Source organism: Fundulus heteroclitus, unplaced genomic scaffold (genome assembly GCF_011125445.2).
Source record: "Fundulus heteroclitus isolate FHET01 unplaced genomic scaffold, MU-UCD_Fhet_4.1 scaffold_59, whole genome shotgun sequence".
Lineage (NCBI taxonomy): Eukaryota > Metazoa > Chordata > Actinopteri > Cyprinodontiformes > Fundulidae > Fundulus > Fundulus heteroclitus.
In genome coordinates this window covers 342395-358837 of record NW_023397022.1, presented here as the reverse complement: position 1 = coordinate 358837, position 16443 = coordinate 342395, and the positions used below count along the sequence as shown (strand labels likewise).

Here is a 16443-nt window from a genome sequence, read left to right as displayed (position 1 = left end):
TCCTAACTTGAAAGGAAGCATAAGAGGTGACCTTTGAGGTGGACACCTGATTACTGCAGAGCAGGAAGTTCCTCTTTCTATCCATCAGAGGAAACCTCCAACAATCTCACACCGCTCGTCACACTGACTGTTGTTGGGCCAGATGTTTTGGAACTGGTGCTGATGTTTATTCCAGGGGTTCTGAATGGACCTTCACGGTGCTGCTCAGCTGGATGTTACCAAAAAGATCTACGTGTGTGTCCCTGTTATTGTAGAACTTATTCAGATCAGATTCTGTGTCCACCACCAAACTGTCTCCAGTCTGTATCATACCTGATGTGTGTCTCTGATTTGTTGTGTTACCTGAACAGGTGAAGAGGATGAGGAGCTCCATGGTAAACTGGAGGAAGATCGCTTTTTCTTCTCATTAGAAAATGATTCTGCAGCATGTGACGTCCTCGACCTGCGAGAAGTTTTGTCTGTTTTCCTCACAGACGGGTAAATCTGGACTGTTGTGACTCCAATGTTTAGAGAACCGGCAGATTAGACTGAACAACATGAACAAACAATATTTAATCACAGAAAACTAGTTTATCTGAACCATCTACAGGAGAAAGCTCGGTTCTTCCAGGTTTAGTGATCAGAAACCAGATCAGAAATGCTTTAACTTTCTGTAAATCACTTCTGAAGCTCCCATCAAACTGCAGAGAGAATCAAACATTTTTCAGTTGAACCGAAGACGCAGGTTTGACTCTGATGAAGAACAGAGGAAGAGGAGTTTGAGCTTAGTGAAGCCGGGTGTCAGTGAAACAGATTTATCACCCAAACTAAACCTGAACTGCATTGTTGTTACTGTATAAATACGCACATGGTTAGCATTGTAAAATCCGTCAGATTCCAGGTATGTGAACACATAGCTGTCAAATTAACTATGAGATCGTCCTCTGGTGGAGATCTTTGTTCACTTAGACTGACGTGACCTAAACATGAAGGTCTTTGATCAACCAATCAGTCATCAGTGACAAAACCATAGGCATCCAGAAACCTGTGGCTTGTGGGTTAGGGTGTTTATTGTTTTTATTGTGATTTGAATGTGGATTGGCCTGTAGGGTCACGCGTGTGTTTGGGAAGCTCCAGACGGAGCTGTGGACCGGTGGCTGGTTCTGAGCGGTGGAGACAGGAGGTCAGCGTCAGAGGAGCGAAGGCTGAGGGTGGAGCAGGCTGGAGGTGGAGCAGGCTGACAGTGGAGCAGGGTGGAGGTGGAGCAGGCTGGTGATGGAGCAGGGTGGAGGTGGAGCAGGCTGACAGTGGAGCAGGCTGAGGGGGGAGCAGGCTGGTGATGGAGTAGGCTGGTGATGGAGCAGGCTGGTGATGGAGCAGGCTGAGGGGGGAGCAGGCTGAGGGTGGAGCAGGGTGGAGGTGGAGCAGGCTGGTGATGGAGTAGGCTGGTGATGGAGCAGGGTGGAGGTGGAGCAGGCTGACAGTGGAGCAGGCTGAGGGGGGAGCAGGCTGGTGATGGAGCAGGCTGGTGATGGAGCAGGCTGGTGATGGAGCAGGCTGAGGGGGGAGCAGGCTGAGGGTGGAGCAGGCTGGTGATGGAGCAGGCTGGAGGTGGAGTAGGGTCAGGGTGGAGCAGGGTGGACGTAGCATGGGGCTCGGTTATGCAGGGCTTCGTGGGTGAGAAGCAGGCCAGGAGTGGGTGAGCAGGCGAGCAGCAGAGTTTTGTATGTACTGGAGTTTATTGGATTTTGGATGATGAACCATAAAGAATTCTTTCCCAGTAATCAAGTCTGCAGGAAATAAAGGAGGAGAGTTTCAGCAGCAGGGAAGGGAAGTAATTTCCCTCTGGGAATATTAAAGTATGTCTGATTCTGATTCTGAAGTGTCGAGCAAAATTTTCTTGATTAAAAAAGGAAATTCCTGTGATGTGGTTGATGTGGCGTTCAAAGGAGACATTGCTGACGAAGATGACTCCAAGGTACTGGGTGTGATTGGAAGGGGACAAAGTGGTATTGGTTTGAGGTAACTTCGGTCTCACCAGGGATTTGTGACCAAAGTTGATGATGTCTGACTGGTCGCAGTTGAGTTTAAGGACATTTGAGTCCATGCATGATTTAATCTCAGTGAGGGAACAGGTCAAGGTGGAGCGAGTTCCATGTGATGGATTTGGTGGATATGCAGCGTTGGACATCATCAGCGTAGAAGTGAAAGTGAAGACCATGGCTTCATGTGAGGGGTAGCATGTAGACGATGAAGAGTACAGGGCCAATCACCGAACCCTGGGGGACGCCTTGTGAGGGAAGCGCAGTGGAGGAGGTGCAGTTATTGATGAACTGTTGCCTGTTTGTGAGACATGACTGTAACCAGGAGAGGGTGGTGGAGAGAAGAATGGTGTCAAAGGCTGCAGTGAGGTCTAAGGGTAGGAGAATGCTGAGATGAAGCCAGACTGAATGGTTCATACAAGTCATTGGAAGTGAGGTGAGTTTTGAGTTGATTGGCAACAGCATGTTCCAATATTTTAGTAGAAATGGAAAGTTGCTCATATTGTCAGGGTTTAGTCTAGGCTGTTTGAGGATGGGGGTCACAGCGGCCAGTTTTGATGAACTGTCTCTGGCTGAAAGGCATTGCACTTATTTACTGTGAAGGAGTTGGAGATGTTATCGCTGGGTTTAAGGAGTTTATTTACTGGAGAAAAGAGCCTTGGGGTCAGAGGACCCAGAGTGTATGCGGTTTAATTAGCTTGATCGAGCTGAGTTCATTGGAGAAGGTAGTTGTGTAGGCTTGGTGATGGACAGCTCATCCAGTTTTCTTCTAGAGTCTTTCCAGCTGTCGATTTCATTTGGTGGAGTTCAGTGGTGTACCAGAGAGGAGAATGCCTGAAAGTGACTGCTTTGGTTCTGATGTGAAGGTGAGACGGCACATCGTTGGGTCAGCCGGAGAAATCAGAGAGAAATGAGAGTTTTATCTTAGGGGGTCGATAAATGACTGCGATGACTAGAGGGGGACCAGACAGCTTAAAAGCAATAGGTTCAAATGAAAGAACCACAGGTATGGAGATTGTCTTAACGTCCCCTCTATGTACATCTGCAACCCCCCCCCCCCCCCCCCCCCATGCACTTCTTGAGTTTTCTCAATGTATGTGAAGCTAGGGGTATGGTCTGACTTATACAATCCAATTCACTTTATTTATATAGCACGATTTAAACAAACACAAGGTTTCCAAAGTGCTGCACAAAAAGAAATAAAAATAAGTAAAAAGCGCTGCCCACACAGGATGAGAATATGCATGTATATACATAAAATCAATGCTCTACATGGTGTCAAAAGCCAAAGAAAAGAGGTGGTTTTTAAGAAGAGTTTTAAAATGAGACAGAGAAGTTGTCTGTCTAATCTGCAGTGGAAACCCATTCCAAGGTTCTGGAGCTGCAACAGAAAACTCTGGTTCCCTCTGAGCTTAAGCCTCACTTTAGGCTCTGTCAGCAGCTCAGAGAGCTAAAGTGGGGCAAGGCCATTTAAGGCTTTAAAAGTAAATAAATTAAATGTAACAAATTTTTATTTAATGAAAAATAATCCAGGAGTTTGTGCCATGTTTCAGGGAGACAGAGGAGATTGTGATTGTTTTCAGTAATAAATTCATTAAGAACGAGGCCTTTATTGTCGAGAGATTATTGAACGGAGCCAGTTTCACATGGCGATGCTTTGTGATGGGCTCTGAGGACCAGGGAAGTAGACAGAGATTACAGCTGGACTGTTACTACAAGCCTCCATCAGGGGCTCAAAGAAAGCTTTTACTCCTCACAGATGGAGAAATAAAAGCAGCAGAACCAGAAATGATCCCTCAGCATGTTGACATCCATCATTCATGACTCTGACTGTGTTTTCAGGCCGGATCATCGGTTTGAGCTGGTGACACTGACTGACCAACTGAGCTGTAATGCTGACAACAGAGAGTCTCTGCAGAGTCATCTGGTTCATATTCTGAAGGTACAACACCCACATCTGCAGCATCAGCAACATGATCTGATCTCAGAACAGCCTCCCAGGCATCAATCGTGTCCTTAGACTGACCACAGCCCTGCTTTTTAGGTCATTCTACCAGGGGGTGTGACCTATGCTGAGGTGGGCGGAGCCTCCGCTGTCAGCAAGGTGTGTACGGTGGATGTGGGCGGGGCTTCCAGTCAGTATGACGCCTGGTTGTTACTGTGGGAGGATGGCGTTAGCGTCCACCCCGTACAGAAGGACATGCACCCGGCTCTGAGTTTGGATCTGAGCATGCTCAGTTCACAAGGTAACCAAGCAGCTGTCTTCTGTATTTATGGTTTAAAGCTCAGCAAAAGTTATTCACACCCCTTTTAATTTGACAATGCTTTCTGTTCTTTTTCTATACTGAATACACTTGAACACCCCCACTGACCCGTCCCTCGCCATGTCAGACACTTTTCCACCAGCTTGGTTTGACCCGTCTCTTCTCAACCCGCTTATGAGCGTTACAGAATGGTTTCCTTCAGAGCCAGCCTGGGTTTTCTGGCCCTGTTCTGAACCAGGGGTCCATTAGAGTGGAGTAGAGTGGCATTTGGATCTGAACACTCTACTGTTCGCCGATTGGCCGAGGGTCGAGTAGAAACTAGACTTTTTGTTCTAGAAGTTCACGGCTGCTGATCGAACCACCGTGTGGGAAACTCTCTGAATTCCCTCGCTGCTCTCCGCAGAGGGAGCGGGGGAATATGCCACCTATAAAAATGATAAAAACAGTCTAGTTTTGCTTTTTAAAGTCCTGTTGGTCCTTCTGCTGCTAACACCACTGCTTTAACATGCTAACACCACTGCTTTAACATGCTAACGCCACTGCTCTAACATGCTAACGCCACTGCTTTAACATGCTAACGCCACTGCTCTAACATGCTAACACCACTGCTTTAACATGCTAACGCCACTGCTCTAACATGCTAACGCCACTGCTCTAACATGCTAACGCCACTGCTTTAACATGCTAACACCACTGCTTTAACATGCTAACGTCACTGCTTTAACATGCTAACGCCACTGCTTTAACATGCTAACACCACTGCTTTAACATGCTATCACCACTGCTTTAACATGCCAACCCACTGCTTTAATACGCTAACACCACTGCTTTAACATGCCAACGTCACTGCTTTAACATGCTAACGCCACTGCTTTAACATGCTCACGCCACTGCTTTAACATGCTAACACCACTGCTTTAACATGCGAACACCACTGCTTTAACATGCTAACGCCACTGCTTTAACAGCTAACGCCACTGCTTTAACATGATAACGCCACTGCTTTAATATGCCAACGTCACTGCTTTAACATGCTAACGCCACTGCTTTAACATGCTAACGCCACTGCTTTAACATGCCAACCCACTGCTTTAATATGCTAACACCACTGCTTTAACATGCTAACGCCACTGCTTTAACATGCTAACGCCACTGCTTTACCATGTTAACGCCACTGCTCTAACATGCTAACGCCACTGCTTTAACATGCTAACGCCACTGCTTTAACATGCTAACACCACTGCTTTAACATGCTAACACCACTGCTTTAACACGCTAACGCCACTGCTTTAACATGCTACCGCCACTGCTTTAACATGCTAACGCCACTGCTTTAATATGCCAACGCCACTGCTTTAACATGCTAACGCCACTGCTTTAACATGCCAACCCACTGCTTTAACATGCTAACACCACTGCTTTAACATGCTAACACCACTGCTTTAACATGCTATCACCACTGCTTTAACATGCTAACGCCACTGCTTTAACATGCCAACCCACTGCTTTAACATGCTAACACCACTGCTTTTACATGCTAACGCCACTGCTTTAACATGCTAACACCACTGCTTTAACATGCTAACGCCACTGCTCTAACATGCTAACGCCACTGCTTTAACATGCTAACGCCACACAGTTCAGCTTCAGGGCAGCACAACACTGACAGCTGGAGGGTATCACCCCCCCCCCCCCAACCCTGAGCCTTCCAGGCATTTGTAGGTTGGTCAAAGAACAACCCGTACCAAGTGAAGCTGAGCGGGTGGAGTAGGGCTGGTGGAAAAGAGGCTATTTTACATGTTTTAGACTAGAGAGAAGCAACTCAGTTATAATGAACAGAAAGTCCCTGATGAGATTTGTGGGACTTTACCCAACAGGAGGTGGAAGTTTTGTGAAGGAATATCTTGAGTGTTTGAATTTATTTCCTCCTTCAGAGACAAGTTTACATGAAGACATCATCACCTTGGTCACTCCAGAAAGGTGAGTATCTCACAAACCTTCAAGTGCAGCACAAAATCATACAGATTCCCCAAATTATTCAAGATCCCAGCAGATTTAGATTTATTTGCATTCAACCAAAAGCTTTGTTTCTGGAGAGGCGGGCAATGATAAATCTACAAAGGAAAGAGAGGAGCAATCTAAAACAAAATCTAGCTGTTTTAATTCACATTTTATCAATGTCACTTTTATCCCTTTCTCAATAATCAGAGGAAATGTCTTCCTTGGCGTCACATCATCAAGCCTGAGCAGATTTCTTTGCTGTTCCTCTGAGATGCAGATGATTTATCTCTGGTGACGAGCTCCAAGTCTCAGAGGTTGGAAGGCGTCTGCTCCATCAGCTGCTTCACCAAACACCCTCAGACTGACAGCAGCTCCTAGTGACATCAATGTAGAAACAATCTTTTCTTAGAGTTTTACCTCAGTGAGATAGAAGTTATTCTCAAAGCATCTCAGGCCCTCAGAGAGCTGCTAAAGTGGGAAATCTTAGGAGAGACTTTTAGCAAGAGGTGGTGGAAACAGAGCGAGCTGATTGGCTCCACCTAAACAGTGGAGGAAATGAGCCTAGAGACAATAACAATCAGATTATTATTAATATGCTGATAAACTTTATCATCCCCATAAAGGGAAGTTAATTAGTTTCAGCGGCCCGACTGGTTAAAGCCGTAACGTCATTTATTGAGGATAAATAAATAATAGGAAAAACATTGAATAATCATGAATAAAAAGTGGAGAAATGTACAAAGAATGCATGTAAAAGATGTGAGAAAGTATTTTTGTATAGCATGTCAACATCTTGGTTAACTTGAAACAGTACTTTAAACCTGGGGTATGAATAATTTGGGTTTAGCTCTTGCTTCTAGAACCCATTTTAACGGATAATTGAATACAATGTGTAACATCTGGATATTTTACTGTGAGGTGGGACTTGCCTTATTTTAAGCTCCAGAATAAATGGCTGTTTTTGTTGATGCATCCTCAGACGGCAGTAAAGCTTGTTGGTTAACAGGTACCCAACAGGTGAAATCTCCTTTCTCTCATCAGGACTATAACTTTACGTTTTGAGCATCAACCCAGCTGTGAGACCTGGTTCAAACACCTGCAGAAAGCCCTGGCCAATCAGGATTCAGCTTCTGAGCGACCTGCAGGAGTGAATCGGGGCCCGGCTACTCTGAGCCAATACATGGAGACTGATTCAGGGATTAAAGGTTGTGTTTCCCCGGCCATCGAGCGCTGCATCTCCCACATCACGACCTACGGTGAGTCTGTGCAGTTAGGCTGATAGCGGACAGGTGAGACAGGGATGCAATGAACCGTCAACAGGAGCCGACACCTGAGCCTGATGACAGACAGAGAGCTGGCGGGTCAGCAGCAGCTTCTAGGTTCCTACAGGACGTTCTGATCCAGCTAGCTGAAGATGAAGCAGTGAATTCATTGATCCATGTCTGGACCAGCGTCCCCAGCCTTGGTCCTCAGGGCCACATGTCTATCCCACCTTCTCACCAATTCTTCAGGTACTGCAGAAGCTTGTTAATCGCCCATTCATTCTGCAGAGGTCTGCTGTGTCCCCTGAGGGCCAGGTTAGGGGAACCCTGGTGTAGATGTTGTTGAATTTAACGGTTCTGAAACCAAACCTCTAAACTAAACTATGCTGGATCAAATGTGGCTCCTATTACTGGACTGCAGAATGTGTGCAGAACCTCCTGAGTGCCAGCTGATTCCTGCAGGAAAATTCAATTCAATTCAATTTTATTTGTATAGCGCCAATTCATGAAACATGTCATCTCGAGGCACTTTACAAAATCAAAATCAATCATATTATACAGATTGGTCAAAAGTTTCCTCTCTAAGGAAACCCAGCAGGTTGCATCAAGTCTCTCCAAGCAGCATTCACTCCTCCTGAAAGAGCGTAGAGCCACAGTGGACAGTCGTCTGCATTGTTGATGGCTTTGCAGCAATCCCTCATACTGAGCATGCATGAAGCGACAGTGGAGAGGAAAACTCCCCTTTAACAGGGAGGAGAACCTCCAGCAGAACCAGAACCAGGCTCAGTGTGAACGCTCATCTGCCTCCACCCACTGCTGGAGCAAACTGGCATGTCTTACTGTCCGAACAGTGTGAGGCGGGCTGTGTCCATGAAAACCTCAGTGGGTGCAGCATATCTTTGTGTCTGCAGGTCTGAGGGTGGAGGGCTTGTACCGCCGCTGCGGCCTCGCTTCCAAAGTCAAAGAGCTGGTGAAGGCCCTGAAGACGTCACCAAACTCCGCCCCTCTAGAGGCAGATGAGCAGGGCGTGTTGGATGTTGGCTCCGCCCTCAAACAGTTCATCCGTGACCACCAGAGTCTGATCCCTGACGGAGAACGGCAGCAGTGGCTGCAGGCCGCAGGTACTCACAACCTCACACACCTGAGTATACATATATCTACGCTGATCTTATTGCATATTTGGGAAAATGAAGGAAACTTTCCATTATAGTCCTCCCTACGATTACAGAATAATCACACAAATTAAGGACATTTTCACAGAGTAAGGTACTGAGAAGTGTGAAATAACCTTAAATACGATTAAATAAAATAGTCAGTCATGTGCATGGGAAAAGAAAAACATGTTGGGCACCATCCAACCAACCATTATGTCTTCAGAATGTAGATAAGGCTGACAGGAAAACCTTTTTCTATGATCCCTCCTGCCTGTCTCTGATTTTGCCATAGCCAAGTGTTGGCTGAGAATAATAAAGTAATATAACGACATGTAAATAAGTTAAGGATGCCACATGAACCTTTGAGCAGTGGTCAAAGCAAATGGAAAATAATGGCCATAATCACACATAAAGTAGTTGGCTCTGGATTCTCCTAGTGTCTCTACTTTGTAATTAGATCAGTTAATTGGTTAGATTAATTAAGTCTTTGTGGTCTGGTGTCGTCCTCACTGGGCAGTTCTGTTCAGTGTGGTCCTGGTACGGCCCGTCCACAGTTCTATGCTCATAGTCTATTAAGTCCCCCATTCAAGATCAATACTGTCAGAATTTAAACTTTTTTCAAGCATTTTCAGTCAGATATTCTACTTTTATCTTAGCGTAGAAGTTTGCAGTGTGATCATTACATGCAAGTAATCTAAATGTTTAAATGTGTATTCAGGAGTATTTCTCATCATGTATTAACCTTTGCTGGACTTATTATAAATATGTTAAAGCCGTGTTTTAAAGACCAAAATAATAAATCAAACTTTTAAAGATTCACTACTTTGAAGATTTTAGAAATGTTTTATTGTAAACATAAGCATTGGTTTAATATTAGCATGATTATTATTATTATTATTAGTATTATTATTATTATTATTATTATTATTATTATTATTATTATTATTATTATTATTATTATTATTAATTATTATTATTATGTATTGTTATTACTGTTGTTATTATTATTAGCATTAGCATTGCTATCATTTGCATTATTATTGTTATTTTTATTATTATTATTATTATTATTATTTTATTAGCATTAGTATAATATTATTATTATTATTATTATTATTATTATTATTATTATTATTATTATTATTATTCCAGTGTCATAACCCTGTCTAACAGTCCTCCTTTCTCCCAGTGATTTCAGATGAAAGTAAGCGGTTTAAAGAGTACAGACGGTTACTATGCCAGCTACCTGCTGACAACAGAGCGACACTCAACGTGCTGTTTGGACATTTTTACATGTAACTGACCATGACCCCAACACACAGTCATATAACACGCTTTACTATCTGATGTGCACCTGTCAGCACCACCTGTTCATTAGCTCCTCCCACTCTGTCTCAGGGTCCAAGTGTTCTCTCAGGTCAACAAGATGTCAGCCCATAACCTGGCCGTGGTTCTGGCGCCGTCAGTCTTCCAGGCGATGAGCCAGGATGTGATCACACTCACCAGAGAGTTCATCATTCACCACACGCTGCTCTTCCTGGTGAGTGATGGTGACACCACCTAAACACACCTGGAACACACCTGGAACATGACTGGGAAAGAGGCAGGAGCATAACTGACAGGTGAAGCATCACCAGAAACAGTTTTATTCTACTGTAAATCTGAATGCAGCAGCAATTACTATAAATAAATTATATTCATATCCGTCAAACGGAACCTTTTCCAGTCATACAACCATGGATGTTCTCTGTCCTGTCTGCAGGTTTTGAGACAATTCAAAGTGCTGCACATGAACAGAAGATAAAAAGAAAACATTACAGAGGAAAGCAGATTGCAATGGAATAGTAGCAGCAGGTCAAGATCCTTTGGACTACAAATTTAAACTAATGAATTTTCAGTTTAACTAGAACAGTCAAAGAAAATCCTGAACTAATGTGTTTTTAATCTCGATTTAAAGGAACTCAGGCTTTCAGCACTTTTACAGTTTTCTGGGAGTTTGTTCCAGATCAGTGGAGCATAAGAACTAAATGCTGCTTCTCCATGTCTGGTTCTGGTTCTGGTTCTGGTTCTGCAGAGCAGGCTGGAGCCAGAAGACCTGAGTGGTCTGGAGGGTTGATGCCCTGATAACAAGTCTGTGATGGATTTAGGTGCTAATTCAGGGATTTATAGACTAACAGAAGGATTTTAAAGTCATTTGCAGCAAATAGAGGAAATAACATTAGAAACAAAATATAATTTTCAGTTCAGAAAATCTATCAGTCTGTTCTGTGAACCTGCAGGAAGTTGGACCGGGTCACATTCGCTGAGTTTGGACCTATGTAGCCAAAAAGGTGACAGCCTGTCTGTTGGGTGGGACCACGGACCCTCACTGATTTAATCTGAAGGATGCTTTTATTGCTAAAGTGCTGTGAATTATAGGCTGTATAATATTGCAGACGTATGGACATGAATTGTAGTTAGCATCATAATGCAGAAAACGAGGAAGCCTTGGCAAAGCAATAGGTGGAAGATCACAGGCAGGGGGTCCTATCCTGGAAAACCATTTTCAATTGATTATAAATTTGTTGAAAACATTAATATAAGAAATAAACTTTTATAAATGATTGACATATGATGCGTAAACATTCCCACCTCAGTGATAAATATTCTTTACTGGTAAATGGTAAATGGACTGAACTTATAGCGCTTTTTCAGTCATGCTGACCGCCCAAAGCGCTGTAGACCAGAGCCACATTCACCCAGTCACTCTCACTAACACATTCATACACTGAGACGCAGCTCTGTAGGCAACATTATACAAAAATCTTCACACTACATTCAGTCACTGGTTACTGCCCGTTAACCACACTTAGCTCCCAGTTGACCTATTAACTCCAAGTTGACCCATTAGTAGGGCTGCCAACTGTCCCGTCTTTCAGGCAAGTTTGTCCCATTTGACAGCAGCCTGTAATTCATATTTGCAAACACTAGATGGCAGTACTCGCTTTGCCCACCAGTCACAGCACAGTGAGAGGTGGAAGTCAGGATGATGGAAACCTGAAGTCTGGTCTTACTCAGGTGAAATAATTCCAGGTGTGTTCAGTTAACCTGTGCTCTGATTGGCAGCTGATGCCTCTTCAGAACAGGTAAAGCAGCTCTGAGCGTGATCTCACTGATGGTTCTGATCTGGTTTGTTTGCAGACTCCAGACAGGAAGGTGGAGGAAAAAGCAGTGGACGATGAAGAAGAGCAGATCACCATCCTCTGAGGACGTTGTTTTCTGTTTTTTTACCTTTTAATGTCTGCATTTTTTACTGATCGTCAGACTATTTAAACCAAACGTTTGACCCCATCATAAAACAATTGATTTCCCTGTTTTTGGTCTGATCAAATAATTACACTAAATGAATCAATAAAGGGCTTCTTGGTGACATCCTGCATTCACCCCCTGCTGGATGGTTCTGTGTTTTCACTGATATGTTAAATGTGATAGATAGAAAGTTTGACCAACAGAACAGTTGATTTTGTTCTGCTGGGTTCTACAGTGGAACCAAAGAACCACTGACCCTGCAGTAAACCAACGGCAGGAACAGCTGCCAGAACCAGAAAAGAACCAGAACCATGTCCTCACTCCCAGGGTCCAGGCTGGTCGGCCTCCATGGTTCGTCAGAGTCCCAGAAGTTCTTGTTATTGAGACCTGGCTGGAGCCAGAAGACTGCAGAACCAGAACCAGAACCAGACATGGAGAGGCAGCATTTAATTTCCATGCTCCACTGATCTGGAACAAACTCCCAGAAAACTGGAAAAGTTATTTTAAAAAACGATTAAAAGCAAATTTGTTTAGCATTGCCTCTGACTAGTTAATCTGTTTTACTGAATCATCATTAGTTTAAGTTTGACGTCCAACTGTTTTTGATATTTGCTTTTAGTTTGCATTTTCCCTTGTTTTATTTAGTTTTATTTTTTTCTACATGATATTCCAACTTGCTTTCATCCTGTTTTTAGTTTCCTATATTTTAATCATGTAAAGCACTTTGCATTGTCTCAGTACTGAAATGTGCGATACAAATAAATGTTGCTTGCCTTCAGGTCTCATGGTTCAGCTATCCAGGAGGACGCTGTTGGACTAACCTGAGACAATAAGTCTGGCTTTTCCTCATTGATCAAGTTTAAATGGATCAGAACAAAGGACACTTGTTTGCTTTATTAAATTACAAGGACTGATCTTTTGTAAATAACTAACTGCATCCAGCTCTGGTTCTCCCAGGTTCTTTTCCCTTAAAAAAGTGTTTTTCTTGTAGACTTATTTTAGTAATAAAAAGAATCTTGAAACAGAAACTCAGTACTTTTGTTACATGCTCCAGAATACACACATTGTTATATATATATTTACAACATTCCATATAAGGTATTACCATATCACAATAGTCGCCATCACTTCACCTTGGGAATCCCAGTGAAGTGATGGTGACTTGTGCAAGAACAGTGCAGAGAATGCATAAATGACAGTTACAGAGGGGGGGGGGGGTGCTAGGATAATTGAGGGAGGCGTTGTAGAGATTGATGGCCACAGGTAGGAATGATTTCCTGTGGCGCTCTGTGGTGCATCTGGGTGAGAGGAGTCTTCTGCTGAAGGAGCTCCTCTGCTGGGTCAGTGTGTCATGGAGAGGCTGTGAGACATTGTCTAAGATGGACTGGAGCCTGGACAGCATCCTCCTCTCTGTGTCCAACCCCCCCCCCCCCCCACATCCCCCGTCCTCCTGATCACTTTGTTCAGTCTGTTGTTGTCAGCAGCCCACAGCCCACTGCCCCAGCATGTGACAGCAAAGAAGATCGTGCCGGCACCAACAGACTCATAAAACATCCTCAGCATCGTCCCGCAGATGTTAAAGGACCTCTGCCTCTTCAGAAGAAGAATCGGCTTTGGCCCTTTTTGTAGTCCGCCTCAGTGTTTCTAGTCCAGTCCAGCTTATTGTTAAAGTACACTCCCGGGTACTTATACTCCTCCACAGTGTCTACAGGGACCCCCTGGATGGAAACAGGGGTCTCAGGTGTTTTTGTCCTCCTCAGATCCACTATTAGCTCCTTAGTCTTTGTCACGTTGAGCTGCAGATGGTTCACCTCACTCCAAGTGACAAAGCTGCCCACCACAGTCCTATATTCACTCTCGTCACCCTTTTCAATGCAGCCAACTGTTGCTGAGTCATCAGAAAACTTCTGAAGGTGGCAGGACTCAGTGCAATGAAGTCTGAGGTGAAGAGGGTGAAGAGGAAGGGGGAGAGGACAGTCCCCTGAGGGGCTCCAGTGTTGCTGACCACCCTGTCAGACACACAGTTCTGTAGGCGTACATACTGTGGTCTGCCCGTCAGGTAATCAACCATCCAGGACACCATGGGTGCCTCCACCTGCATTGCCGTCATCTTCTCACCTGTAGAGCCGGACGGATGGTGTTGAAGGCACTGGAGAAATCAAAGAACATGATCCTCACAGTGCTCGCCGGCTTGTCCAGATGAGTGTAGACTCAGTTCAGCAGGAAGATGATGCTGTCCTCAACTCCCAGACGGGGATGGTAGGAGAACTGTAGTGGATCAGTGAAGGGCCTAACCATGGGCCTTAGCTGCTCCAGGACTAGCCTCTCAAAGGTCTTCATGAACGCGAAGAGCATCGAGCAGTTCAGATCAATCTCCCTCTTTAGCGTGGAGTGCAAGGCCTTCTTCAAAGTAGTTTCCAACCGCCTCATGGGATTTCTGCTGAAGAACGCCTACATCGATACATCGGTGCAAAAGGGGGGCGTGCCAGGAGTGCCGGGGTCTATCGAGCAAACTGGTGTAGTGACACAGCTGATCCGGGAGGCGAGAGAGAACAGGGGCGATTTGGCAGTTCTTTGGCTGGACCTTGCCAATGCTTATGGATCGATGCCGCACAAGTTGGTGGAGTTATCCCTGAGCAGATACCATGTCCCAGAGAAGGTGCGGCATCTCATCCTGGACTATTATGGAGATTTTAGTCTTAGGGTGTCCTCTGGGGGATTGGCACCGTCTGGAAAAAGGAATAATCACTGGCTGAATCTCTGTTTCCCTGTTTACCCTCGCCATGAACATGTTGGTGAAGTCAGCAGAGGTAGAGTGCCGAGGCCCATTATCCAAATCTGATACCGATCCGAGCATTTATGGATGATCTCACGGTAACTACTACATCTGTGCCTGGGTGCAGATGGTTGCTGCAAGGCCTGGATAGACTCATCTATTGGGCAAGGATGAGTTTCAAGCCTGGGAAGTCCAGGTCCATGGTCTTGCGGAAAGGGAAGGTGACGGACCGCTTCCGCTTCAGCCTGGGAAATACCACTATTCCATCCGTGTCTGAAGAACCAGTGAAGAGCCTTGGAAAGCTCTTCACTGGTGATCTGAAGGACACCACCGCACGGCAAGCAACCAGCACCAGCCTTAACCAGTGGCTCCTAGCTGTCGACAAGTCTGGACTTCCTGGTAAGTTCAAGGCTTGGATCTATCTGCACAACATCCTGCCCCGTCTCCTCTGGCCTTTGCTGATGTACGAGATCCCAGTTACGACCGTGGAGGGATTTGAAAGGAAGATCAGTCAGTACCTGCGCAGGTGGCTGGGCTTGCCCCGCAGTCTGAGCAGTATTGCCCTGTTTGGACATGGGACCAAGCTACAACTCCCGTTTAGCAGTGTGACAGAGGAGTTCAAGGTCGCCCGGGCCAGAGAAGTCCTTCTCTACAAAGACTCCACCGATGGGAAGGTATCTTCAGCAGGGATTGAGGTCCGCACTGGAAGGAAGTGGCGTGCCAAGGATGCAGTGGAGAGAGCCGAGGCGAGGCTGCGGCACAGCACCCTGGTGGGTACAGTGGCCACAGGGCGGGCAGGGCATCTACGTCGGATTGGCATCGACGTAGATGCCAACGTCCACCAGGCAGGTTGTGCTGCTTGAACTAACTGTTCCTTGGGAGGACAGAATAGAGGAAGCCCAGGAGAGAAAGAGGGCTAAATATGCAGAACTTGTTGCTGAGTGCCGGAGGCATGGCTGGAAGGCCCGCTGCGAGCCTATTGAAGTGGGCTGCAGGGGCTTCGCAGGCAGATCTCTACACCGTGTCCTTGGACTCTTAGAGATTTGTGGTACAGAGGCGAAGAGCCACCAAGAACATCTTGGAAGCAGCTGAAAGGGCTTCACGGTGGCTCTGGTTGAGGAGGGGGGAGGCGTGGCGTAGTGCGTTACCTGGACACAAGTCGGGAAATTGATCACCCCCGGCTGGCTTGCCCGAGTGAGGGTGTATGACAAAGACCCGAAACACCCAGTGATCTCGGGAGAGTCACTGAAGATGTGTCCAGGTTGCACCATTAGGTGTATTATATTTCTAATGATGTGGTACGTCAGTGCTACTGGTCTGTAGTCCTGAGGGCCACTGGGACGCGGCGTCTTTGGCACAGGAACGATGCAGGACGTCTTCCACAGCACGGGGATTCTCTGGAGGAGCAGGCTCAGGCTGAAGACAAAGCTAAGTACCCCACACAGCTGGTAGGAACAAGCCGTCAGCTTTTCTTCCATGTTGACTGAAAACAGCTTCATCTCCGCCGCAGTCCTTCACCCCACGTCACCACAGCCGCATCCAGTTCCTGGCTGAAAGTTCAGATTTTTCAACTCCATTCTCTGTCGCTTCGCATTCGCCGCAGGTGTCCTGTCACTTTACGTTCATCACCAAAATCGTGCCTTTTGCGTCGCTAGAAATGCTTCTGTTGCCTCGCTA

At 45.6% G+C, this 16443-nt stretch overlaps 1 protein-coding gene and 1 pseudogene across 2 annotated transcripts in view; both read left to right on the top strand.

The window, feature by feature from the left end:
* LOC105918485 (arf-GAP with Rho-GAP domain, ANK repeat and PH domain-containing protein 1) overlaps positions 1 to 12130 on the top strand; it is a 37222-nt gene extending 25092 nt beyond the window's left edge. For both annotated transcript variants that reach the window (XM_021311159.2, XM_036133165.1), the window contains exons 18-26: positions 351 to 477; positions 3864 to 3963; positions 4066 to 4267; positions 6220 to 6265; positions 7328 to 7542; positions 8460 to 8669; positions 9892 to 9997; positions 10101 to 10242; positions 11883 to 12130. In XM_021311159.2, the coding sequence (XP_021166834.2) occupies positions 351 to 477; positions 3864 to 3963; positions 4066 to 4267; positions 6220 to 6265; positions 7328 to 7542; positions 8460 to 8669; positions 9892 to 9997; positions 10101 to 10242; positions 11883 to 11948 (1214 nt within the window). In that variant the 3' untranslated portion in view covers positions 11949 to 12130. The remainder of the gene's footprint in view (positions 1 to 350; positions 478 to 3863; positions 3964 to 4065; positions 4268 to 6219; positions 6266 to 7327; positions 7543 to 8459; positions 8670 to 9891; positions 9998 to 10100; positions 10243 to 11882) is intronic.
* A 2076-nt stretch (positions 12131 to 14206) lies between these two features.
* On the top strand, positions 14207 to 15629 carry LOC118561257 (annotated as a pseudogene).
* The last annotated feature ends 814 nt before the right edge of the window (positions 15630 to 16443 follow it).